Consider the following 26,522-nt stretch of genomic DNA (forward strand, 5'->3'; position numbering starts at 1 on the left):
TGTGCTGGGAGAACCACTGCTCTCTTCAGAACTGTCTGACAGGGACATTTAAGTCTGCAGAAGTTTCTGCTGCCTTTTATTCAGCTATGCCCTGCCCCCAGAGGTGAAATCTACAGAGGCAGGCAAGCCTGGTTGAGCTGTGGTGGGCTCCACCCAGCTGCAGCTTCCGGACTGCTTGTTTACCCATTCAAGCCTCAGCAATGGTGGACATCCCTCCCCAAGTCAGGCTGCCACCTTGCAGTTCGATCTTGGAGTGCTGCACTAGCAGTGAGCAAGGCTCCATGGGCGTGGGACCCACTGAGCCAGGCACGGGATATAATCTCCTGGTGTGCCGTTTGCTAAGACCATTGGAAAAGCGCAGTATTTGGGTGGCAGTGTACCAATTTTCCAGGTACAGTCCATCACAGCTTCCCTTGGCTAGGAAAGGGAAATCCCCAGACCCCTTGTGCTTCCCAGGTGACGCGATGCCCTGCCCTGCTTCGGCTCACCCTCTGTGGGCTGCACCCACTGTCTAACCAGTTCCAATGAGACGAACCAGGTACCTCAGTTGGAAATGCAGAAATCACCTGACCTCTGCATCGATCATGCTGGGAGCTGCAGCTTGTTTGTTTTTAACATGAGAATCTTAATAAGGAAAAAAAATTTTAGGCTGGGCATGGTGGCTCACGCCTGTAATTATGACATTTTGGGAGGCTGATATGGAAGGATCACTTGAGCCCAGGAGTTCTAGACCAGTCTGAGCAACACAGTGAGACCTCATCTCGACTAAAAGAAAAAAAAAAATTTTTTTTTTTTGAGACAGAGTTTCGTTCTTGTTGCCCAGGCCAAAGTGCAATGGCACGACCTTGGCTCACCACAACCTCTACCTCCCAGGTTCAAGCAATTCTCCTGCCTCAGCCTCCCGAGTAGCTGGGATTACAGGCACACGGCACCACACCCAGCTAATTTTTGTATTTTTAGTAGAGATGGGGGTTTCTCCATGTTGGTCAAGCTGATCTTGAACTCCCGACCTCAGGTGATCTGCCTGCCTCGGCCTCCCAAAGTGCTGAGATTACAGGCGTGAGCCACTGCGCCCAGCCAAAAAAATTTTTTAAATTAGCCAGGCATAGTGATGCACACCCGTAGTCCCAGCTACTTGGGAGGCTGAGGTGTGAGGATCACTTGAGCCCAGCAGGTCGAGGCTACAGGGAGCTGTGATCACACCCCTGCACTCCAGCCTAGCAACAGAGTAACACCCTGTCGCAAAAAAGAAAATTTAAATCTGTTCCCATCAAATAATTATTTTTAATTCAAGATAATCAAATAATTAAAAATGCAAGCTACTGAATCAGGTAGCAGATCTGATTAGTAAGTGGAGGGTGAGAGCTGTGAGGCACTGTTTTGAAATTTTTAAAAAAATTAAACCTAGATAACTGTTCTGTAATATCTTACAAGGAGCCTCTCTCTCTGCTTAGCAGTTGGCTTCTATTCTGTTAATATTCTGAACAAGTCTGGATGTTGTACTCAAAAAAGAGATTTTTTGGTTCCAGATCATGGCACAGACATAGAATGAATCCCCTTAGGAGCAGCAGGATTCCCTGACTGTAATCCGAGAGAACAGATCCTTCATCCTTGAACATCACTGCTAAGTGAGGCCTAGAACTAAGGTGCTAGGGGTAAGATGCACCTGTGTGGAATGGCTGGGACTCTTTTTGGGAAGTTTTATCCCCGACTCCTATCCAGGTGTCCAGAAGGACTCTCCTGGGTCGTGGGCCAGCAGCCCACTTTTCCAGCTAGGGCAGTCAAAACCAGAACCATTCAAAACACCAGGGCTGCTGAACTACTTTCACACCTACCCTAGAGCAGAGCCTGTCAATTCACAGCAGTCAAGGAACAAGTTGTAGGCTCTGCTTTTGTTTAAAATATGAACAAGTTGAAAGGTGTTTGTGCCCGGCCCAGCAGGAGACCCTCCCCTTTCTGGCCATAACGGTATACCCAACATACCACCTGGGCATCACGGCAAGGGTTCCAGGAAGCATCAACTCACCAGTTTCTCTGGCTGAAGGCAGGGATGCTGGTCAGGCTCTGATCACTGGCAGGGTAATACTGCGCATACGATGGGCGGGTATAGGGGACTGACGTGCGTTTGTCCTCCTCATAGCTTTTCTTTGCTGCTTTTTTCTCAGCCTTGGTTAGCTTGTGATCCTTTCGGTTCAGGAGCAATGACTCATGCTCGAAAGGCTCCTGGGGACACAGGAGGATGTTGATTTAGTTACCAATATGGCTGATGGATAATGAGCCTTACTTTAAGACCAAGAAAAGAGCTGGCTGTCTCCAGCACTAGTGAAGAGACTGCTCATAGATACACAGGCTGGTTTACTGTCTTTCTGTCAAGAGTGTAATTTATAGCTCTAACCTAGGACCAGCTTTAGACATCAAAGCCTGCCTTCCCTATCAAAAGAATGGGGGAGTTCAGATAATTAACAAACTACATTTTTAGAAATTTCCCCTCTCTTTCTGCTAAGAAGACTCACACTGGCCAAATTATTATACATGGCTAACCTTAGCACTCCCAGGACCAGATTAGGGGAGGGGGTAAGTGGTTGGGGAAAGGGAGGGGGACTGAGTGGGGCAAGAAAAAGAAGCCCTTGAGTCCAAGTCACCTGCATGAAACATCACCTTGGATGAAGAAAACAAGCTTACAAGACAAGCCTCCCTTGACAGAGAGATTCCCACTCCGGGGACTGCATGCATACCAAGTTTTTACCTTGGTGATGAGGTGAGGGTACTTCAGACAAGCCAGTTGCAGGACTGACTCCTTGATCCCCTTTATGTTCAAGGAAACTTGGGGAGCTGGCTCCTTCTCAACAAAGTGCAGTAGGTTTTCCACCTCTTTCCGGGTAAAGTTCAGCATTGGATTTAGATCATCCACCACCCGATCTAGAAGGATAAAAACATGGAGAAAGTCAGCACACCGCATTAAAAACTGTAAAGGTCAACAGAGAGAAGTAGCATAACTGTCACTAATAATGAAAAGTCATCCCATATCTGAAAGTCAAAGACTAGGTCTGAGGTCCTGGTGACACTGGAAACATCATATAAGGGGAGAACTTGTATAACGAGCTTGGTTGTTATCATTAAACTCACCTTCAACAAGTTGAGGTCAATTACCTTTTAAGCAATTTGAATCAGAATGAGATAGGAGGAAATGATGGCTTTCCCGAAGCCTGCCTGTGTTCCCATATCCTGCTCCTCCTCTCCCACCCTTGATACTAAAAGGCTGTATAGATGTGCCTCTCTGAAGTCTGGAAGATGGCCCACCTGACATGCCCTGCTTGGAAATCTGACGGTCATAGATCTTCTTTTCTAGAGTGTAATCAGCCACAAGGCGATAGATGTAACAGGGCTTTTTCTGGCCATAACGGTATACCCGACATACTGCCTGGGCGTCATGGCAAGGGTTCCAGGAAGCATCAAACACCACCACTCGGTTGGCACCAATCAGATTCACACCCAAGCATCCGGCCCTTTAAAAGACAAGCCAACAATCACAGAGTCTTTAGTCTTAAAAAAGGTTTTCAAATCAGTTTTGCCTTCTGTGACTTCTACCCCAATATTATTCTGTCCTAAGCCCTAAGCACAACATACTCAAGGATTTTGCTGTCCTGCTGATAAACAGTACATTCCTCAAGCACTGAAAATTGTGCCCTGAAATCCAACATGAAAGTGTCTACCAGCTCAGAAAGAAAACTTACTCTCCTCTTCTCTGTACCAAGTAAGGCCCCCACATCCTGGCCTTGGAGTGATGTTCCTTGCTGAGGGGAAACTTCTGCACACAGATGTTTCCACTATTTTTAGTCTAACAGCTTAGAAGAATGACTGGCTCACAGCCTGCCAAGGGCATTATGATGGCAGAAGGCAGCACAGCCTTCAAGCTGCTTGGCATGAGACAATGCCATCAGCCTTTTACAGTTACCTTGCACTTTCTCCTTTTTAAAGCACTTTCACATTCACCACATCATCTAAGCCTCATAACACTCCTGAGAGAAAAGCCAATTAAAACCCTTGGGTATTTTTTGTTGCTGTTGTTTGTTTTTTTCAAAAATGAGAAGGGGTCTCACTCTGTCGCTCAGGCTGGAGTGCAGTGACTCAATCAGAGCTCACTGCAGCTTCAACCTCTCAGATTCAAGCCATCCTCCTGCCTCTGCCTCCCAAGCAGCTGGGACCACAGGCGCATGCCACCACACTCAGCTAATTGTTTGATTTTTTGTAGAGACAAGGTCTTAGTACGTTGCCCAGGCTGGTCTTGAACCCCTGGGTTCAAGCAATCCTCCCACCTTGACCTCCCAAAGTGCTGGGGTTACAGGCATGAGCCACAACCATTGTTAATGAAGGTCTCAAAAAATTTTATGATACCATCATGACTGCCCTGCTAACCTAATTTCCTTTTGAAGTCCCCTCTCTGACCCCAAAAACAATTACAAATCTAAGCTGATCTCTTCTGAGGGAACTTGGAGTTTTGGGGTACCAGCCCAGGTGGCCAACAGCCTGTACAGATTCCTTTGACCTCACCTCTTGGGATCCACTCACCTTGTAGAAAGAAGGAACAGCCAGGTGGTGAGGTTGCTGGGATCATTGAACTGATTAATGAGCCGCTCCCTCTCAAAGGCAGGGGTGCTACCGTCTAGCCCTAGGAGGAAGGAAAACCATAAGAAGTGGATATATTAGAGCAAGGATATACAGCAAAATCACTGGGCAATGTCTTTTAAAGAGCAAAACAAACAGAAACACAACCGTGCTCAGATCTCACCCCTTGGACATATCATGGGCCTACAGTAAGTAAGGCCCAGGCATCTATAATTTGAAAATATCCCCAGGTGATTCTCAGGTGCACCATGGATTATAAACTACATTTCTCCCCTTTAGTTCTTAGGTCAATTCTAAAGCCAAGAATCCTAGACTTCAGAGTGTATAGTAATCACCTAGGGAATTTGGAAAATACTGGCTCAAGGTGACCTCTCTGCCTCAGTCTTGTGAGTCCTGGTGAGTGCAGAAGGACTAAGAGTTTGTGTTTTGATATGGATTATGTTCCTCCACTAGGAATCTGCATTTTTAACAAGCTCCTGAGGCTAAGAACTTGCTGTAAGGAGACATAAAGGAAATACATCTGGAACAGTAGGATGAAACACATGAATGAAAGGTGGGAAGCTCAAAAGAGGGAGAAAAAATAGCCTTTAGGGCCGGGTGCAGTGGCTCACGCCTGTAATCCCAGCACTTTGGGAGGCCAAGGTGTGCAGATCACGAGACCATCCTGGCCAACATGGTGAAACCCCGTCTCTACTAAAAATACAAAAATTAGCTGGGCGTGGTGGCCTGTGCCTGTAGTCCCAGTACTTGGGAGGCTGAGGCAGGAGAATCGCTTGAATCTGGGAGACGGAGGCTGCAATGAGCTGAGATTGCGTCACTGCACTCCAGCCTGGCAATAGAGTGAGACTTTGTCTCCCCCCCAAAAAAAAAAAAAAAAAACCACTTCAGTTAAGAAACATAAATAGTAAGGGCAACACTTATCATCTTGAGTAAACAGCAAAACTAAGGGCATGAAATACCACATGGAAAACTGAATTACTACTATTGTAGGAAGCAACAGTTTAATTGCTTGGTACTGGGGTTCTATGTCAGGACCCAAACCTACCTTTCCAACCTGAGTTCCAACAGTTTCCAAGCATAGCTCACCACTGAGTTATAAGGCAAGCTCTGAGCCACACCTTGTGCTGGGGGTCTTCCTGCTACTCCCTGAACCTCCAGCTCTCTAAATCCTTCCATTAGGGCAGTGGAATGAGGGCGATTTCTCCACACTCCCACTCCCCACAGGACATTTGGCAATGTCTGGAGATATTTTGGTTGTCACTACTGCCATCTAGTGAGTAGAAACCAGGGATGCTACTAAATGTCCTATAATATACAGGACAGCCCCTTAAAACAAAGAATTATCTGGCCCAAATGTCAGCAGTGCTGAGGTCTGTATTTCTCAACCTTTTTTTCATTACCACCCCACTAAGGAATGATTTTTTTTCCCCAATGACACTATGTCCTCCATGAAATTCAATACCACAGATATACTGTATATCTGTTTATGTACTGTATGTGTATCTGTGACTTACACATTTTAAAAGTGAAGATTTCCACTCCTTGCTCAAAAAAAAAAAAAGTTCAGCCCTTTAAAGTATTACCTCCCCCACAGAGAATGGATGATCTAGGCTTGTGTTCACTCTGATCTTTCAGCCTGGAATGATCCTCAGGCAACAATAGCCCTGTATATTCAAATCCTCCCCATTTTTGAGACGCCTTGGCCAATCATCCTCACCAGAGTGATTCTGTCCTCCTTGGAACCCCAGTTAGGGCACTCAATTGTTCTTGAATTGTCATATCTCAGATGAAGAGAAGGCCTATGCCTTCTATTTCTCTATACTCTCCCATCTCTCTCAATCCCCCAGCCCCTAGTACAGTACCCTGTACGCAACGACTGGCTCTTAGTATCCCCCTGCTCCTTGGCTAATCACAAATATTCCTATGCATTTGATGGAGTGGAGAAAAAGAAAAGAGAGAGAAGGAAAGGAAACCCTTAAGCAGACCTTGCCAAGGCTTCAAGAACAACGCAACAATGAACTCACGGAAGTAGCTAACGTTTCGAACCCACTTCTGTGTTCCTTGCCCCTCGGCACCAGGTGGACAGGGTACTTCTCGTTTTCCAAGGAATTCCTCGATGAGAGCCAAGGTGGAAAGGCTCTGGCTGAAATGGAAAACATTTTGTTCAGATGGCTCCCAGAATTGAGGGAACATTGTTCCCAATAGGTTCATACTCTTGTACAACTTTCTGACAATGGGAGCTCCAGAACCTAGCACTAGTAAGAGGTAACTCTAGGCTGGGCACAGTGGCTCAAGCCTATAATCCCAGCACTTTGGGAGGCCAAGGCAGGTGGATCACTTGAGGTCAGGAGTTCAAGACCAGCCTGGCCAACATGGCAAAACCCCATCTCTACTAAAAATACAAAAATTAGCTGGGTGTGGTGGCACACACCTGTAATCCTAGCTATTTGGGAGGCTGAGGCAGGAGAATCACTTGAACCCGGGAGGCGGAGGTTGCAGTGCAGGATCACACCGTTGCACTCCAGCCTGGGTAACAAGAGTGAAACTCTGTTTCAGAAAAAAGAAAAAAAAAAAAAGAGGTAACTCTAGGTTCGGCACAGTGGCTCACGCCTGTAATCCCAGCACTTGGGAGGCCAAGGTGGGCAGATCACCTGAGGTCAAGAGTTCAAGGCCAATCTGGCCAACATGATGAAACCCCATCTCTACTAAAAATCCAAAAATAATTAGCCTGGCATGGTGGCACGTGCCTGTAGTCCCAGTTACTTAGGAGGCTGAAGCAGAAGAATCGTTTGAACCTGGGAGGTGGAAGATGCAGTGAGCCAAGATCGCGCTACTGCACTCCAGCCTGGGCAAGAAGAGTGAAACTCCAACTCAAAAAAAAAAAAAGAAAAAGAAAAAGAAAGAGGTAACTCTACCAAGAACAACCAAGGGTATCCTTCCTAGTACATAATGGGAGCAGAGTCATCCACATACTTATGACTACCACCACACTGAAAAAATACTCTCTTCATTCTTCACTTCCACAGTTGAAAGTTTCTGGGGTTTAGCTCAATGCAGAGTAACAAATAGCATTTAGCATTAAACACTACCACTGCATGAATATACATCAGATATGATTATGGCTTTTACTAGAGACACAAAATCACTCAACTGCTTCCAAGATATCATGAGAGCCAGTGTCCTTAGAAGTGATCCATAAAATCAACACTAGGCTCTCCCCAAGCTAGAATCACTGCTGTCCTCTCAAAGTGTGTCACATGTGGAAGCCCTCACTCTGAGGCTCCTGAGCCAGGCTCCTGCCACTTGGTTCTTCTTGGAGCATAGTCTGGTCAGATTATAAAGGAGGAGAAGCAATCAACTTCATTTTCCTGGGGAGTCAAGTCTTAATGAGACTCAAAGCTCTAGCCAGACTGAGAATATAACTTGGAGCAAACTACATCACTTATTTGGCTTTACAGACAAAGCTTAAAACCGAAAATAAAAGGTTGGGGAGGGACAGAAGATTAAACCAAGGGTCAGCAAACATTTTCCGTAAAAGGACACATAGCAAATATTTTAGGCTTTCTTGGCCACATAGAGTCTCTGCCGCATATTCTTTGTACGTTTTTTATAACCCTTTAAAAATGTAAAAACTATCCTTAGCTCTCAAAGTAAACAAAAACAGGCCAGAATTTGAAAGATTAGACTCCAATGCTAACCTAGGGTTCTAAATTGTTCTCTGTGGAGAAATCAAATTGGGCAATGAAAGAAACTCCAAGAGACAAACAACATGCAAGAAGGTCCTCACAATAAGCACTTGTCGGGGGGCGGTGGCCTTGGTCTTGTTCTGTAGTGGTTTTGTCATTCTTTACCACAGAACTGGAAGTTTCTCATCCTACCTAAACACAAGGATCTTGTCCCCAAGCTTCACACTTTCCTCAATCAGGTGGAAAAGCAGTACCATCTTGGGAGAGTTTTCTAAGACTCCAGTCTGGTAATTAGTCAGAAGGTCCTTGGCCTGCAAGAGAGAAACAAGGCAGCTTGGAGCAGGTGCAAGGTCAGATCACTAGAAATAAAATTCTTTCCTTCCAAGGCAGCAGCTCATTGGCCACCTTTGTAATTCCATAAAGAGACCCTAGCCGTGCATCCCTACCCTTTCCCCAGGCAGGACTTGCACCACCCCTTCCCAGCAATAGTTTATGGTTCCTGAAGGATCTGTTTGACTTACCCATTCATATGTGACGATGTTGTTGCCTCGCTCCTGGAAAGGGTTGAAGCCAACGCCCTGTAGGAACTTGCTATTGGTTGCCTCTCCCACTGAGGAAGCCAAGGGGCTATCCTCCCCCTTGCCTTTTGTTCCCTGTGGTGGACAGCGGGTACTGGTCCCCGCAGAGCCAAGTTCTTCCACATCTAGGTCCTGCTCATTGGCCAAGCTCTCCTTCTGAAGGGCTTCATACAGCACATCAGGGTGATTCCAGATCTGAGGTTCAAGGAAAGGGAGAGGGGACACAGGACAAAGAACAATGCAAGGGTGTCCCAGGAAGTCTGGAAACACATACTTGCTCAAACACACACGTCCCACAGTAAACAGTCACACCAAAAATTAAAGTCAGAGCCCTTCACAGCCAAAGAGCCTGCATATTTGTTTTCATTAACAGTTCTGGTCACTATGACACATGAATGGGAGCATTCATACCAGGAGCCATACCAGTAAGTATGTTTGCTACATAATCAAAAAAGCTGTCACAAGCCTTTTTGACATTCTTATTCAAATAAGAGTAAGAATGTTCCAGTTTCACAGTGTGGCTACAGTCTGCTACTGTATAAAACTATAGACAAAAATGTATCTGACTTATAGTAGATCAATCACATATCATTTCAGGGAGTATTCCTAGCAAGAGTTGAGAACTCCCAGGAGAAGAGAGGAAAGGAAGAAGGAAGGATGCAGTGACACCAAAGCATCATCACAGAACATGTTTGCCTTAGTTTCCTGGCCTTGACCCAGCACTGTGGCTATAAAATAAATATTTGGAAACCCCTCCTAAGCCCAGACACATACCTTCTGCTGACTTATCAAAGCAGTGGCCAATTAAGAATAATACCTAACAGGTCTGCTAAAGAGTAGCCAGAGGTAGAAGTACAAAGTCAATGAAACAGGTCCCTCAACAAAAGAATGAAAGCAATCTCAATCTGATTAGTATGGAATCCAATGGAAGGTATCCCTAATAACTTGTCTAAGCTATATATCTCTTGAATTCTGATTATGCTAGCAGTCAAAAACACTGCCCCACAGTATTTTTGCATTATCCCCCTTGGTATAACAAGTTGTGCAGCTGAGTTGCACACTGCAGGAAGCATCAGTTATATTACACTGTGTGAATGGCACCCCCAGGAGTTATGTGGTACACAACCAGCACCTCTCTCCTTGGAGCCCCCAAACCTCCAGTGCAGTGAACTGAGGTGGCCCCTTCTCACTTTATTCTTCCTTTATTGAAGACTCTCAGTAGAAGTAACTCCCTTGGGACCATGTGTATCCTTAGTACCCATCTCAATCTTTCCTGAGGCCCCAATGCACCTTGCAACACACGCAGAATGCCTTAAGGGGGTTCAGCCCCAGCCAACCGCTGCTACCACAGTCCCGGAAGCGATCCATGAACTGCGTGTACAAATCTCGCTGGATCCTGGAGAGCCGCACAAGGATCACATTTTCTTCCTTGGCAGGGAGATGAATCTTCAGCACGGTGTGGCCTCTCCTACGGAGGCAAACAGATCAGAAATGGCAAGGTAGTGTGGCCAGGCGGGGTCAGAGCAAGATAAAAACAGAGCCTTTTGCACTCCTACCACACCTCCCTCTTGAGGATCTCAACATGCACTGCAGCCTTGCAATAATGCAGAGCGGTTCAACAACCAAGAAGAAACTCACCTTAAGGATGAAAACTAACACTAAGAGGCAGAGTGACCTCTCCCAGGTCATGTCTGACTGCATGACAGAGACGGGGAACCTGAGGTTCTTACTTTAATTTGGGCTGCCTCTGAGTTTTCGCTCCATATGCCATCTCAACAAGGAAAAATGAGGGATCTGCTTTAGACTAGCCTAAGGTAAGTCAGCAGAATGGTACCTTTTTCTTGCTTCTCTCAGCAAGTAAGAGAGGTGTCTCCAGTACCTTTAAAGATAACTTTTGAGATAAGCACTTCTAGGCCAAACTTTCAGAGAATTGAAACAGTGGATATCCACCATCTGCTAGCTTGTCACAGGAAGCAAAGTTTTACTACTGCCCCAGGGAAGGGGCCCTCCTACTCCAACATCCTATCCTATATAACAGGCTTGGCATGCCCTTGGCAACAGGGCCCTCTGAAAATTCAGGAAGCAGGACCCTGAGGATGGCTCACCTCTGCACAAAGCCCTCCAGAAGACTGTGCAAGACATGGCTCCGGTACCGCATGAGGCGGACGTCCTGAGGTGTGCTGTCAATACATTGCCCGTTCAGGATAGGGCGTTCAAACATGTTGCTGAACTCCTGCCGGGTGCCAAGGAAGTCTGGGCGCACAAAGTCCACCATGCACCAGTACTCAATGAGGTTGTTTTGCAGAGGGTACCCAGTCAGCACCACCCGGCGGCGAGAGCGGATATTCTTCAGAGCCTGTGAGGTGCTGGCCTGGCAGTTTTTGATGCGGTGTCCCTCATCACAGATTACTACATCAGGGCCAGGGCGGCATAAAGCCTTCTCAAACTCTAGGGAGGGAAGAGGATCCAGAGTCAGAGGGTGACAGGGCCTGCTCTTAGTCAATAATATGAGAAGTAGGGGTGCACCCTGGAGGAGACAGAAGAAATGAAGGAAGCAGGAAGCAAGAGTTAGCCCCCTTTGGTGAGAGGGTGCCAGCCATTCAAGCTCCTGGATATGACTGGTATGACTTGGTATGACGCTAATCTGGCAGTTGACTCTTGCAATAAATATCCCTTTCCCCTCTTCCTTTCCTTACTTTGTTTTTCTTTATGTGAAAAGTATAACTGACTTGCATTCCTAGGGCTTGGACCAACTGGGCAGCAGAGAGAGGGACCTTACAGAGTGCCAGCCTAGGATTAAAAATGCATCTGGATGAAACCAATGGGAATAATCCAGACACTTTAGTGGGCTCTCACCATTGCCAGCGTCTTGACTCCATCTGAAGGCTGGCTGGTAAGAGCTAGCTAAAGGACAGGGTCTTCCTGCAGTTATTCTCCAGTCATTGCTAAATGGCAAATTCATCCCAGTTCTACCATAGAAGCAAACCTAAAACAAACATAATCTCATAGATGAAGAGACTTATAAAGTGAAATGGCCTCTGAGCCCTTAAAAACTTTCTTTCCCAAATGAGCAAAGGCCCCTTAGAAGATGGAGTAGAATTAGAACTATGACAGGAATGGTTTTCACTAAAAGCAACTGGGATACATTCTTTTTTATAAATTCGCAAACAATAGTATTACTACTTTGTCTTTATATTAGTGATTTAAACACTTTATATTTTCTTCATGCTTTCTCAGAACATCTCTAGAAAGTGGTAAAGGAAATGGTTACTATTCCAACTGTTCTGTGAGAGAAATAGGGACAGACGAACAGAGGAATAATCTCCCCCAAGCCAGTGTGTGGCCTGGCCTAACCATAACTGCACAGCTGGCAGAGAAAGCAGTACCTTCTAAGAGCCATTGGAAATCATCCTACTCATCTTGGGAACCAGGATTTTTGATCCATGATAACAATTCACATCAATAATGCCCTTTACATCTGACTAGGTGCTATTAGTAGACATAATTTCTTTTTTCGTGAAACACCAACAAGAGTATTCCTGGGATAGGCTGCCCACCTCTCCGAAACTCCTGCTGCCGATCTTCCTCATCTAGATCAATGATGACTGGGTGAGAACGTTTCTTGGTTTTCTTCGGTCTACCTGTGGCAAATGATTTCTTCAGAGTGAGGAGTCTGTACATCTCGTACCCCATCAGCAGCACCCCACCCTCTGACACCCAATCAGCCATTACTTTAGCACGAGATGCCATCGTCCTGCAAAGTAAACAGAGAAAATTGTGTGAGATGTGAATTATATCTCAAGAATTATTGTTTCCACTGCTCCCAAGGAAGAATTGCTCACAATCAAAGCTGTGTTGATGTACATTCAGAACGTCTTATTACCAAAGATTTCATGTGGCAGCAAGCACAGGGCTAGCCTACCACCCAAGGACCTCCCATCATCCCAGAGAAACTAATTGCACTCAGGATGAACTGGATCATTGATGGTGGTTAAACAACAAGAAACATAGCAATTCAACTATATAAGGCAACAGAAAATGACAATCCCCTTGGATATTCAGGCATGACTACAACTCAACATTTGAAGGAGCATTTCAATACCATGATAAATACAAGGTCACAGAAGGAAGGGCAACATTCTGCAGTTTACTTGCCTGGGCTCAAGTAAATAAAGAGCCACAAACAGTAAAGAGGAAAGAGAAGAGACCAGATGACCCTCAGTAAGTCACTCCACTTCCAAACACCAGAGCCCTCACTGTATTTCATTGATTGCATGTGGACTAAAAGTCCTGAAATCTAAGAAAGCAGAGCAACCACCTGTGAGGTCAACTCATCATCTCCTCATTTTTATGTGTGTCCAAACATCACAAAAGGCACCCTCTGCAAAAAATACAGTAAGTCTACCTTCTCAATTATCCATACCAATGAGGGGAAAGGTTAGCATATAGAGCTGGTTTGTTGAACCAAGAAATAGCTTTAGACTTTTGGAAATCAGATTGACTTTATGGCATACATAGATAGATAATTTTATTTAAATCTAAAACAAAGCGAGGCTTATACCTTTCAAAGCTTTGGGAGTTGTACCATTAAAGGTCAACTGCAGACCAGTGCCTAAAAGAAGTGACTAATGATTAGGTTTTTAAGAAAAGTGAAATGTAATAAGTAAAAAATTAGACAGTAGAGGCCAGGCATGGTGGCTTACGCCCGTAATCCCAATACTCTGGGAGGACGAGGCGCGTGGATCACCTGAGGTCAGGAGTTCGAGACCAGCCTGGCTAACACGGCAAAACCCTGTCTCTATTAAAAATACAAAAATTAGCTGGGCATGGTGGTGGGCGCCTGTAAACCCAGCTACTCGGGAGGCTGAGGCAGGAGAATCACTTGAACCCAGGAGGCGGAGGTTGCAGTGAACTGAGATCGCACCACTGCACTCCAGCCTGGGTGACAGAGCAAGACTCCGTCTCAAAAAAGAAAAAAAAAAAAATCTGACAATGGAAAGATCCATTGTTTCGTGTTGAATTTTACTACAATATGCATGGGGAAAATATGACCATCCCCACATATTTTTCAAGATATAAAAGCCTCCTAAAGCAGAACACAGGAAATTTCTCAGGCTACTTAACTCTGGCTTTCCTGAAAAGCTAGGTAGAGAAAAAAATGAGTAGCAAGAACAGAGAAAGTGACACATCAAGAAACCAAAACAAATCTGGATGCACAGGCTACATACTCAAAGAGACTGCCTTAACATCAGATCCCGGACAGAAGTCTAAAAAGAAAGGGGCAGAGAGGAAAGGGCAGGCCACCTACTTGTGCTCATCATTCAAGATGTGAACTTTAAAGAACCGAGGCTGGACTTCTTCAGGCTTGTTGTCAGCCGGGAGGGCTTCAGGAGGTGGAAGCCACATGTTGAACTCTGCCAGCCAATTCTGAAGAGTATTAACCTATTAGAAAGCCAAGTCCAAAAAGAGAGTTTTATGGAACAAACTCAGAGCTGAGCTCATCAAGCCTTTTGGTGCCCAGTAAAGGCATTAACACAGAGCTCTTCAGAGAAGTGACTTAAGTGGTGCCTTCCCAAAAACTCTTACCGGCACAATGGCAAGGACTGTTTTGGCTGGCGTGTGGCGGAAGAGGACATCGACGAAAGAGATCACTTGCAAAGTTTTCCCCAGACCCATGCTGTGGGCCAGAATACAGCCAAAGCCACTGCTGGTCTTAAACCTCTCCAGGGATTCCACCAAGTTATCATAAAGGAACCGGATTCCGCCAATCTGACAAGGGACAAAGACAAATGTCAGAGGGGCTCAAAAAGATGAGGGCTCCAGTTTTTACTCACTTTGTAATTAGTAAGAATTAAGTAAATGAGAAGGCGTTATAATAGATAGCAGGTGTGGATGGCCATAGAAGATTCCCTGTACCTTGACTGGTCTATTTGCTGGTGACAGTCCTCTTGGAAAAAACAGAAAAGCATTCACTAGTACAGTGTAATGCCCCATGTAATGCATGAATCGGTAGTGTCAAATTCCTGACAGGATCTTTTAGTCAGTCTGGTTTCCCTCAGCATTGGGAAGCTCACCCTCTTAAGGCAGCCCATTCCATAGGAGTAGTTTTTTTTGTTTTTGTTTTTGAGACAGAGTCTCGCTCTGTCACCCAGGTTGGAGTGCAATGGTGCGATTTCAGCTCACTGTAACCTCCCATCTCCCAGGTTCAAGCGATTCTCCTGCCCCAGCCTCCAGAGTAGCTGGGACTACAGGTATGCACCACCATGCCCACCTAATTTTTGTATTCTTAGTAGAGACGGGGTTTCACCATGTTGGCCAGGATGGTCTCAATCTCCTGCCCTGGTGATCTGCCCACCTCGGCCTCCCAAAGTGCTAGGATTACAGGTGTGAGCCACCACGCCCGGCCTGTTAAAGAGTTCTTAAGGCTGGGCTCGATGGCTCATGTCTGTAATCCTAGACCTTTGGGAGGCCAAGGTGTGCAGATTACCTGAGGTTGGGAGTTCAAGACCATCCTGGCGAACATGGTGAAACCCCATCTCTACTAAAAATACAAACGATTAGCCGGGTACAGTGGCACACAACTACAATCCCAGTTACTTGGGAGGCTGAGGCAGGAGAATCATTGAGCCTGGGAGGCAGAGATTGCAATGAGCCAAGATTGTGCCACTGCACTCCAGCCTGGGCTACAGAGCGAGACTTCATCTCAAAAACAACAACAACAGCAGCAGAATTTTTAAGCTGAGTTATGCACAATAACCAAAATATGTAATCAACGCAAGTGTCCATCAGTGGAAGAAAGGATAAAGAAAATGTGGTGCCTATGCACAATGGAATATTATTCAGCCATGAAAAATGAAATCCTGTTATTTGCAGCAACATGGATGGAACTGGAGGTCATTATGTTAAATGAAACCCGCCAGGCACAGAAAGACAAATATCACACATTCTCACTCATGTGGGAGAGCTAAAAAAGTCAATCTCATGGAAGTAGAAAATAGAATGGTAATTACCAGAGGCTGGGAAGGGAGAGGAGGGGGAGGAAGAGACGTTGGTTAATGGGTACAAAAATACAGTTACTAGGTCAGGCACGGTGGCTCATGCCTGTAATCCTAATGCTTTGGGAGGCCAAGGCAGGAGGATCACTTGAGCTCAGGAGTTCAAAAACAGACTAGGCAACACAGTGAGACCTCGTCTCTACAAAAAAATTAAAAATTAGCTGGGCATGGTGGCATGAGGCTATAGTCCCAGTTATTCAGGTTGAGTTGGAGGATCACCTGAGCCCAGGAAGTGAAGGCTGCAGGGAGTCATAATCACTGCACTCCAGCCTGGGCGACAGTGCAAGAGTCTGTCTCAAAAACAAAAAGTTCTCAGCCAGGCACAATGGCTTACGCCTGTTATCCCAGCACTTGGGGAGGCTGAGGTGGGTGGATCACTTGAGCTCAGGAATTCAAGATCAGCTTGAGCAACATGGTGAAACCTCATCTCTACCAAAAAAAAAAAAATTAGCTGGGTGTAGTGGTATAGGCCTATAGTCCCAGCTACCTGGGAGGCTGAGGAGGGAGGATCACTTAAGCCAGGGAAGTCAAGGCTGCAACGAGCAGACATTGTGCCACTGCACTCCAGCCTGAGCAACAGAGCAAGACCTTGTCTCAGGAAAAAAAAAAAAAAAGTTCTTAATTGTAAACTGAGTCAATGTCTGTCTTCATGGAACTTTTACTCACCAGTCCTGGTTCTAGGGTCTGGATCAACACAAACTACTCTGCTCCCACCTATCAGAAAGTCCCTCCATCTTCTGACTCTCACATCTCTTCTAGATACAGACCTTCCTAATCAAAGCACTGCTCGCCAGAGAGCACCTCAGTCATGGGATCCCACAGAAAGAGGCTCAAATTATTAGGTCAAGAGATCCAGTGCTTTCTACGGGGTAGGGCAAACCTGAAGCTTGTCTCTTCCCTTTCCCCATCCCTTCCTATTCATCAGGAATCCTGAAGCATCAACTGCTGGAAGGAAGTAGCAGGTCTTTCCAATAGCTGAACAAGCTGCTCTTGGTACCAAACAAGTACTTCACAGGCTCTGACACTAATAACCACCAGCAGGCAATGTTCATAACAATGAAACAAAAAGGAAAAGGAGAAACAGTCAAGGTTTGCTGTACCTGATGAGGTTTCACAGCCCGTGCCAACTGTGGGGCAAGGAAGACATTTTCCTCCTCTGGAGGGTGGTTTAGGTTGACAAGGACCCGCCCAAGGGCATCACGCTGGTTTAAGACATCATTGACATGGGTGCCACCCTTCTCTTCTTCCTCATCATCTTCACTGACAGACTCACTGCTGTCCACAATATGCAGAGTGTCCTCCTCTCCAGAGCTCAGTTCTATCACCTCTGAGACAGCAAAAAAAGCAAAACCAAAAATCCAGGGAGTGAAGATAATTTACTGCACACAGTCAGAGCATAAGACTACAGAAACTTAAAGTTAGAACTCTCATCACTTATTAAAATTTTGACTTTTACTATTTCTCTCTTTCAGCTCAAGTTAAGACAAGCAAAAAACTTATATTTACCAATGAGACACAGGGAAATTAGTCAAAGCCACATCCCAGACTGAATGAGGAAGGACTGGACTCTTTTCAAAGTACAGTCAATCTCAGCATGAACACCAGGTTGGGAGAAAGGGAGGCACCTGGTTTCATCTTACCATCTCGACTGCTTTTTTCATCCTCACTGCCACTGCTACTGTCCAAACAAATGACTTCCTGGGCCAAGACCCGAGGAGGCAGTTGGGGACCATCACTTGCTCTTAAAGCAATTTCCTCTAGGAAAAGCAAAATGGAAGGGAACGATGTCAAGACCACATTTGGCTCTAACATATTTCCCAAAACAATTCACCACCCCTTTTCTTTTATAGCTCTCTTGGGGAGCATCCACCAAGAAGAGAAACAGAGCCCATCTCAAAAACCTCAGCCCTCCTTCCAAATTCCCTTTCTCTACTGGTTTTTTCTTCCTGCTATCCACCTGACCACTAGAAAAGGTCCCAATCTTTTGGCAAGTTAAAATCCAAAGTTATGAGAAAAAATCTAGATAAAAACCTATTTAAAGAGTACATTTTTATTCATTTTAGCTTTTTAGATGATTTTCTTCTGATTGTGTGCTCTCAAGAAGCTGAATGACTTTAAAGGATTCCTGAGAGGCCACAATCATTTTATTTTTATTTATTTATATATTTATTTTTGAGATGGAGTCTCACTCTGTCGCCTAGGTTGAAGTACAGTGGCGCAATCTCAGCTCACTGCAACCTCCACCTCCCTGGTTCAAGCTATTCCCCCTGCCTCAGCCTCCTAGTAGCTGGGATTACAGGTGCACGCCACCATACCTGGAGAATTTTTTTTTTTGTACTTTTAGTAGAGATGGGGCTTCACCATGTTGGCCAGACTGGTCTCAAACTCCTGACCTCAGGCAATCCGCCTGCCTCGGCCTCCCATAGTGCTGGGATTACAGGCGTGAGCCACAGCGCCCAGCCAAGAGGCCACAATCTTATTCCAGATCTGCTTTTGACCACTGTGTGCACCTAGGGCTTCTTCCTCCTGAAGCAAAGGGCCTTCCCTGCCATGTCCACTGCTTACCAGGGAGGAATTCCAGCGGAACAGTAGGAATAGGGGCTGCATAATCTTTCCTCTGCTGCTCCAGGCGCTTCCTTCTTTCCAACTCTTCTTGCTGTGCTGCTTTGGTAACAGGCTCCAATTGATCCTCCCGGAGTAGCTTTCTAAACATTCACATAAGAGACAGCACTTGGGTTCAATTAAGAGTTGGGCAATGTAATGGCAAGCTAAAGAGAGAAATAGCCATTGCTGATCTCAGAGAGTTGAGGCAGGAGAAAGAGAAGCCACATCAGCCTCACCACACCCATGCAAGGAACAGCATTAAAAAAACAGGACATCAAGCTCAGATGGCTCTAGAAAAACATACTTTCCATATTATTTAACTCCCTGACAGATGCCCCTGCCAACTCATCTCTCCACATAACAGATCAAGAATAAACTAGAGTAATATTTGATTCACAAAGCTGAAAAGTAGTATTAAAAATAGTGTTGTTGGCCAGGCGCGGTGGTTCACGCCTATAATCCCAGCACTTCAGGAGACTGAGGCAAGTGGATCACCTGAGGTCAGGAGTTCTAGCCCAGCCCGGCCAACATGGCAAAACCCTGTCTATACTAAAAATACAAAAATTAGCCAGGTGTGGTGGTGCACACCTGTAGTTCCAGCTACTCAGGAGGCTGAGGCAGGAGAATTGCTTGAACCTGGGAGGCAGAGGTTGCAATGAGCCAAGATTATACCACTGCACTCCAGCCTGGGTGACAGAGTGAGACTTCATCTCAAGAAAAAAAAAAAATAATAGTATTGTCATGTAGAAAAGAAACTAGGATTGGCCGGGCACAGTGGCTCATGCCTGAAATCCCAGCACTTTGGGAGGCGAAGGTGGGCAGTTCACTTGAAGCCAGGTGTTCGAGACCAGTTGAACCAACATGGCAAAATCCTGTCTCTACTACAAATACAAAAATTAACCAGGGGTGGTGGCGGACACCTGTGGTTCCAGCTACCCAGGAGGCTGAAGCACAAGAATTGCTAGAACACGGGAGGTGGGGGTTACAGTGAGCCAAGACTGCGCCACTGCACTCCAGCATGGGCAACAGAGAGAGACTTTATCTCCAAAAAATGAAAGAAAAGAAATAAAAAAAAAAAAAGAAAAGAAACTAAGGTTACAGGGATTTTATATTATTTTCAAACTCAGAGTAATATTTCAAGTTGTCATTATTGTTATTCTTTTTTAAGTGAAGGCAGAAGGAGAAAAAGATATCACTCATTTCCTTTCAATGGCACATATTGTTATTTGATAGAAGGAAGAACTGTTGGGGATTTGGACAGTTAAAGAAGTTCACATTTTTGCTCTTAGAAGGAGCCTTGCTTTGGGTCAGACAGTCCTCTACCATTAGAAGTTGATATCTAAGAAGATGAGAACTCAACTTGTAAAGTCTTATTTTGAGACATAAGAAAAATAGAGGAAAAACCGGAAAGTCCAGCTGAGAGTACCTTATCATCTTTGGGCTGCCACCTGGGGTCTCCAGAGAGTAGAACACCCTCCCACAGTGGTCAAGGCCTTTCTCATTCTCCCTACAGTCCTCTGAAAGCCCAAGTCCAGTGATCCTGAGCTGCACCTTCACTATTAATGGAGACACACACCTGACACTTTTCTCCTTTGGAGAGAGAATTCTCCTTCCCAAATCAGTCTTCCTGCTATTGACAGCCTTAAGATGAAGGTAAAACCTCTATTCCCTTCCCTCTCCTCTTGCACAGAGCACAGCTCACCGTATGTTTCTTCTCATGTGGGAGGGCTTCTGAGCTCTCTTCTTTTTGGGGTCCTCTGAGACTAGGTTCTTGCCTTGGTGGTGCCTAAGCTGCTCTGAAGGCTCAGACTGAGATGAGGTAGTTGAAGTGCACCGCGGTGGCTGCTGCCCATCTTCTCCCAACTGGGCATGCTCAGTGCCACACATGCCTTCCAGGGATGGGTCTGAAAAAACAAAGGGAAAGACATTGCTTTACAGGGGTGAGGGGGAATGAGTTTTGATGCCAGACACACCTGGGTTCAAATCTCAACTCAGCAACTTATTAGCTGGGAATCTAAGGCAAATTATTTATATCTCTCTGAACATCAGTGGATGTATCTACAAAATGAGGATAGTGAGGCCCACACCTCAGAGCTATTGTGAGGACTGAATAGTGTGCATGCCTAGAACCAAGCCTGGCCCAGAATAAGCCCACAACAAATGATAGCCATCACTCTTACTATAGTTTAGTGCTATAATCAGAGTGAGGAAGTTTCATGGCCTCAGAATGCTCAGAAAGGGACAATCTGAGCAGCCATGCTCCAAATATAGCTCATAATCAGTTGTATGACTTTAAGCAAGTCCATTCACCTCTCATCTGCCAACAGGGACAATATTACTCCTTTCAGCGTTGTAAAGCATTCACTCATTCAAACTTGCCAGTCATTTCATGAGGGCTTATGGCAAGCACTATCCTAGATGCTTCAAGGGATATTTCTAAGACTCCTTCCCTTCAAGAAGTTTAGAAGGTTTTGTAAGACTCCTTCCCTTCAAGAAGTTTGTGTTCTGCTTAAGGAGACAGGGCATGTACACACACAGACTCAACATGGCAAGGTGTGCTAAATATCACAGGAAGGGCAGATCAACAGATATAAAGAACTTTAAGGTTGACGACATCACAGGAATTTGAAAGACACTAATACATGTGATGATCATGCAGGAACTATATGGGAGGTAAAATGTGAGTCAGGCCTTGAAAGATAAGCAGAATGTCTAAAGGTAATACCTTAAAAGATAGTTGGGGGCCGGGCGTGGTGGCTCATGCCTGTAATCCCAACACTTTGAGAGGCTGAGGCGGGAGGATCACCTGAGGTCAGGAGTTCGAGACCAGCCTGGCAAACATGGCAAAACCCAGCCTCTACTAAAAATACAAAATTAACCAGGCATGGTGGCAGGTGCCTGTAATCCCAGCTACTCGGGAGGCTGAGGCAGGAGAATCACTTGAACCCAGGAGGCGGAGGTTGCAGTGAGCCAAGATCACACCACTGCACTCCAGCCTGGGCAAGAGAGTGAGACTCCGTCTATTAAAAAACACACACAAAAAAGGTTGGGGGTCCAGGGAAGATTCCTGGTAGCGGGACTGTCATTTGTAACATCCAGTACCAGCAAGGACTGGGGTTGGAGTAGGCGGATCCATGTGCACACCCCTGTCCTCAGCCTGCTGAGTAGCATTCTGTTCAATGGGTAGACAGGCTTTGAGAGTCACATAGACCACAAGCCTGTCCCCAAATTCGTCAGAGCTTCCCAGACATAAGCACTACAAAACCAAAAGGTCTTTCCCAAAGGTAACAGGAATTCAGAACTAGAATATAAATGCCAGAACTGAGGTGCTCTAGACAATGCCATTTGGATCTTAGGCAGGAAGGAACCAGGAGCTTTGTGGGGTTTTTCTGTTAGTTTTTTTTTTTTTTTTTTTTTGAGGGGTGCAGTCAGGGGGCTGGTGGCTTATTGTTTGCTTTTAACTATAGACTTTATTTGGATTTCACCAGTTTTCCATTAATATCCTTTTTCTGTTACAGGATCCCATCCAGGATACCATGTTGCATTTAGCTGTCATATCACCTTAGTCTCCCCTAAACTATGGCAGCTTCTCAGTCTATTCTGGTCTCTCATGACCGTAACACTATTTTTTAGAGAAAGGGTCTTGCTCTGATGCCCAGGCTGGGCATCAGTGGCCCAATCACAGCTCACTGTAGCCTCAAACTCCTGGGCTCAAGAGATCTCCCAGTCTCGGCCTCTCAGGTAGCTGGGACTACAGGTGCACGCCATCACACCCAGCTAATTTTTTTTTTCTTTTTTGTAGAGACAAGGTCTCGATATGTTGGCCAGGCTCGTTTCAAACTCCTGGACTCAAGTGATCCTTCTGCCTCACATTTCCAATGTGCTTGGAGTACAGCCATGAGCCACTGCACCAAGCCTTACCCACTAATTTTAATGTTCATCAATGGGTCTTACCTAGAACTAATTATTATTGTAGTATGTTAATGGCGGTTTTCTATTTTCCTCTTTCCTTCTACATTTATTATTTGGAATTTTTCTGTAAGGAAGAATTGTCCTATTGATTGATTGATTGATTGATTGGAGACAGAGTTTCGCTCTTGTTGCCCAGGCTGGAGTACAATGATGCGATCTCGGCTCACCTCAACCTCTACTTCCCAGGTTCAAGCGATTCTTCTGTCTCAGCCTCCCAAGTAGCTGGGATTACAGGCATGCACCACCACGTCCAGCTAATTTTGTATTTTTAGTAGAGACGGGGTGTCTCCATGTTGGTCAGGCTGGTCTCGAACTCCCAACCTGAAGTGATCCGTCCACCTCGGCCTCCCAAAGTGCTGGGATTACAGGCGTGAGCCACTGTGCCCGGCCTCCCATTTATTTATTTATTCAATTTTTTTTTCTATGAGTATGCAGTCAAGAGTCTTTGGGGTAAGAAACATTCAACCTGAGAGCCTTTGGTAAAGGGACGTCGGGCTGTCATTAAGTCTTGATGAATGAACCTGTAGGCTGATGTCCCTAGGCCAAAAGAATGATGTACCATGGGTCATCATCATCCTATGCACTCAGTCACTACTAAGAAATAACATATGGGCTGTCTCACCACTCACTGGCTGAATCAGGGAATCATGAGTATCCATGTTACTGCTCACCTTCCATAGTTTGGTATGGCCTCCTCCTTGTCATATTACTACTCCAGCTTCCTTATGGTCCCTTTCAGATTGATGCCAGATTCTAGAACAGCATGAAGTTCAAAACTAATGTTTGCTAAGAGTTAACGTGGCATAGGGGTGCAGTAAGGACACTGGAACCAGACCGATGGAGTGTGAACTCCAGCTATGCCCCTTATTATACCTTTCTGTTCATGTTTAAAAAGGGACTGGAGAAGAACAATTGTAGTAACCTCTAAGGGTTGTGGGGATGATTTTATGAGATAGCCTAAATTAAGAACTAAAACAGGCCAAGTGTGGCTCACGCCTGTAATCCCAGCACTTTGGGAGGCCGTGGTCGGGGAACAGCTTAAGCCCAGGAGTTTGAGACCAGCCTGGGCAACATAGCAAAACCCCATCTCTACAAAAAATAAAAAGAAAGAAATTAAATTAAATTAAAATGAGCATGGTGGCATGCGCGTATAGTCCCAGCTACTCAAGAGGCTAAGACAGGAGGATTGCTTAAGCTTGGGAGGTGGAGGCTGCAGCGAGCCATGATCACACCACTCACTGTATTGCATACAGCCTGGGCAACAGAGCAAGACCCTATCTCAAAAAAAAAAAAAAAAACAAAAGAAAGAACTAAAACAGTGTCTGCCACATAGTAAACACTACATTTAAAAAACAAATAAACAAACAAAAAACAGCTGCTGCTTTTACTGTGACTACTACTATTCCAGGTATGAGGTATGGATTTAGTTTTTTACATTGCCTCCTTTCTCCCTTATAATAACTCTACAGGAGTTTTGCTCCCCTAATTCTAAACATGAGAATTTTTGCTCCGCTCTTTTTTTTTTTTTTTTTTTTTTTTGAGATGGAGTCTCACTGTGTCACCCAGGCTGGAGTGCTGTGTGGCGCAATCTCAGTTCACTGTAAGCTCTGCCTCCCGGGTTCACACCATTCTCCTGCCTCAGCCTTCTGAGTAGCTGGGACTACAGGCGCTGGCCAATACGCCCGGCTAATTTTTTAATATTTTTAGTAGAGATGGGGTTTCACCATGTTAGCCAGGATGGTCTTGATCTCCTGACCTCGTGATCCACCCGCCTTGGCCTCCCAAAGTGCTGGGATTACAGGCGTAAGCCACTACGCTTGGACTTTGCTCCCCTAATTCTAAATATAAGACACTGAAGCCCTGAAAAGTTAAAAATACTTGCCCATGGGAATATAAGAAATAAGCAGAAAAACAGGAGCAGGCAGTTAAAAGTATGAGCTTTGCATTCAGGCAGTGCTGCCTTTAAATCCTGTAGCTCTATGTTTACAGACGCAACTTCTCTGAGCCACAGTTCCCACATCTGCAAAATAGGGATGTCAACGGTTATCTTGTGGAAGATAGTATTCTTCAAACCCTTGTCTGCCTAACGCCGTGGAATTCCATACTCCCAACCACATTGAACAGTCTGGGAGCACGCAAAGCTCGGGGGCCTTGGTCAGACATGCTGACATTTGTGTGAGAATTCAAATCTCAATTATATATTCCAATCAAAGATCAGAAATAAGAAAGCAAAGGGGGAAGCAGAAATGACATGTGCAAACTGTATCTTGTCACAAAATAAATGTTTCTTACACACACACATACTGCCTCCATGAAATTGTAGACTACACTTTCACGTTAAACCTCTCCAAGTGAGACTACTACGAACCAGCCACTGTTGCCTCTCCTGCTCCCTGCTTTCAATTTAGCCCAATACACATATGAGCATCTGCTAGGTACCAGGCCCTGTGCCAAGGCACAGTGGAACAGACCACATGGGGAAACACATATGCTATATGGAAAGTGCCCAAGAGCAGTAACACTTGAGGAAAAGACACCAAATCCAGGCTTACTGGCTGGGCATTGGGGTGCTTCCTTGGGAAGACTGAGACCTGGTCTTCAAAATGAAGGAAGTAAAGCAGCAACAGGAAGGACCTTCCAACCCAAGAACCACTTTCCTGTGCCTTTCCTAGAGCTCCTCATCCAAGGGAGACTTAGGTGAGGATCTAAGATCCTTCTCTGTATGCTGGTACAGAAGTCAACCCCAGTCCTGGGGAAGACTACTCCCAAACCTCTCCTTCCTGGCATTCTACTTTCCACTGTCCTAGTGTTTGGGTGGAGGGGGGAGGCTAATGTGGTTAGAGTAAAAGTGGACAGATGGGTGGGTCTCACATGTGGATGCCCAGGATGATTCACTCCCCTGCAGCAGCACTGGCAGCAACTTCCTTGGCCCTCAACTGAGAGAAGGTTTCAGGTAGACAGCTTTTGCTTTTCGAAAAGCAGAGGGGACATGGTCAAGAAAGGCATCAGACAAGAAATGCTCATGATGGGACACTGCAATACCATTAACATAAGCAAGAGGTTAAAATGTCACACTCCCTTCTCCATTACCACCGGTCTGTAGCAGGCCTACCACAAAAAGCCTCCCAAAGAAAGCAGAGCCTAGGGTGGCAAGCAGCACTAGGAATGTACTGTGTTTGTGTAAGCCTTGGCTCACGGACATGTTCTACCTGCTGAGGAAACAAAGTGCCATTGCTTATGTGCCCAGCCAGACATGAGAACTAAAAGAGAAGTTTCAAAATAGAGCTCCAAGTCTGACTAGTTGCCCTCCCAAATTCACTAACCTCTTCAAACAGTGCTCTCCAATTTCCATCTGAAACATCATAGGAGAAAGTTCAGCAATTTTCTGTTTTCCTTTAAAAGAACTATCACTCTTTCAGGCCCCCTACCCCTCCAAAGACCTAACACTTCCACAGCATTTCACATAATACTGCTGTCAACTTCTTCCTACTTCACAGCCCTGAATTCTTCCCTCCTAAAAGGGGAGGCCATCAAATTCCTCCTCCCAAACAAACAGTTGGCTGGGCAGCAGACTCCCCAAGAGGGGATATCCACTGCTAAACATACCAACTACACTTGGGGCTGGGTTGACACACTTCAACTTAGTGTTTTGCTAGGTCCTCTGGCCTGGTTCTGATAATGACCCCTGATGCTCTCCTGGTCTTTTTTGTTTTGTTTCTATTTCACAAGCAAATTTATTGGGCAATCACTTGGAGAAACAGTTGGAGGCAAGATTAGAGAGTAAGCAGATAGGACAGAGTCAGAGAATAGAGCGCAAGTCCAGAGGGGTTTGAAATTGATCTGCTGGGCAGGGGGAACTTTTTGCCAACTGCTATATTTCCTTGTTCTGGCTTCTGCCTTGCGGAATGGGCTGTTCCTGGGAGGATAAAGAATAGAACCTGCTGACCTTTCAATATCACCAACAGATTTATTATCAAACATTCATCCCAAGTTACAAGGCT

General features: G+C 45.5%; 1 protein-coding gene across 3 annotated transcripts in view; it reads right to left on the reverse strand.

Moving 5' to 3' along the window:
- Nucleotides 1-26,522, reverse strand: part of RAD54L2 (RAD54 like 2) — a 129,691-nt gene that overhangs the window by 15,261 nt on the left and 87,908 nt on the right. For all 3 annotated transcript variants that reach the window (XM_038003870.2, XM_007984398.3, XM_038003867.2), the window contains exons 4-19: nucleotides 20,252-20,453; nucleotides 18,511-18,650; nucleotides 17,586-17,702; nucleotides 17,046-17,272; nucleotides 14,477-14,659; nucleotides 14,199-14,332; nucleotides 12,448-12,644; nucleotides 10,996-11,338; nucleotides 10,181-10,358; nucleotides 8,834-9,085; nucleotides 8,505-8,623; nucleotides 6,651-6,769; nucleotides 4,570-4,669; nucleotides 3,301-3,506; nucleotides 2,747-2,919; nucleotides 2,027-2,223 (exon numbers count right to left, since the gene is read on the reverse strand). In XM_038003870.2, the coding sequence (XP_037859798.1) occupies nucleotides 2,027-2,223; nucleotides 2,747-2,919; nucleotides 3,301-3,506; nucleotides 4,570-4,669; nucleotides 6,651-6,769; nucleotides 8,505-8,623; nucleotides 8,834-9,085; nucleotides 10,181-10,358; nucleotides 10,996-11,338; nucleotides 12,448-12,644; nucleotides 14,199-14,332; nucleotides 14,477-14,659; nucleotides 17,046-17,272; nucleotides 17,586-17,702; nucleotides 18,511-18,650; nucleotides 20,252-20,453 (2,887 nt within the window). The remainder of the gene's footprint in view (nucleotides 1-2,026; nucleotides 2,224-2,746; nucleotides 2,920-3,300; nucleotides 3,507-4,569; nucleotides 4,670-6,650; nucleotides 6,770-8,504; nucleotides 8,624-8,833; nucleotides 9,086-10,180; nucleotides 10,359-10,995; nucleotides 11,339-12,447; nucleotides 12,645-14,198; nucleotides 14,333-14,476; nucleotides 14,660-17,045; nucleotides 17,273-17,585; nucleotides 17,703-18,510; nucleotides 18,651-20,251; nucleotides 20,454-26,522) is intronic.

This window comes from Chlorocebus sabaeus, chromosome 22 (genome assembly GCF_047675955.1).
Source record: "Chlorocebus sabaeus isolate Y175 chromosome 22, mChlSab1.0.hap1, whole genome shotgun sequence".
NCBI classification, from domain to species: domain Eukaryota; kingdom Metazoa; phylum Chordata; class Mammalia; order Primates; family Cercopithecidae; genus Chlorocebus; species Chlorocebus sabaeus.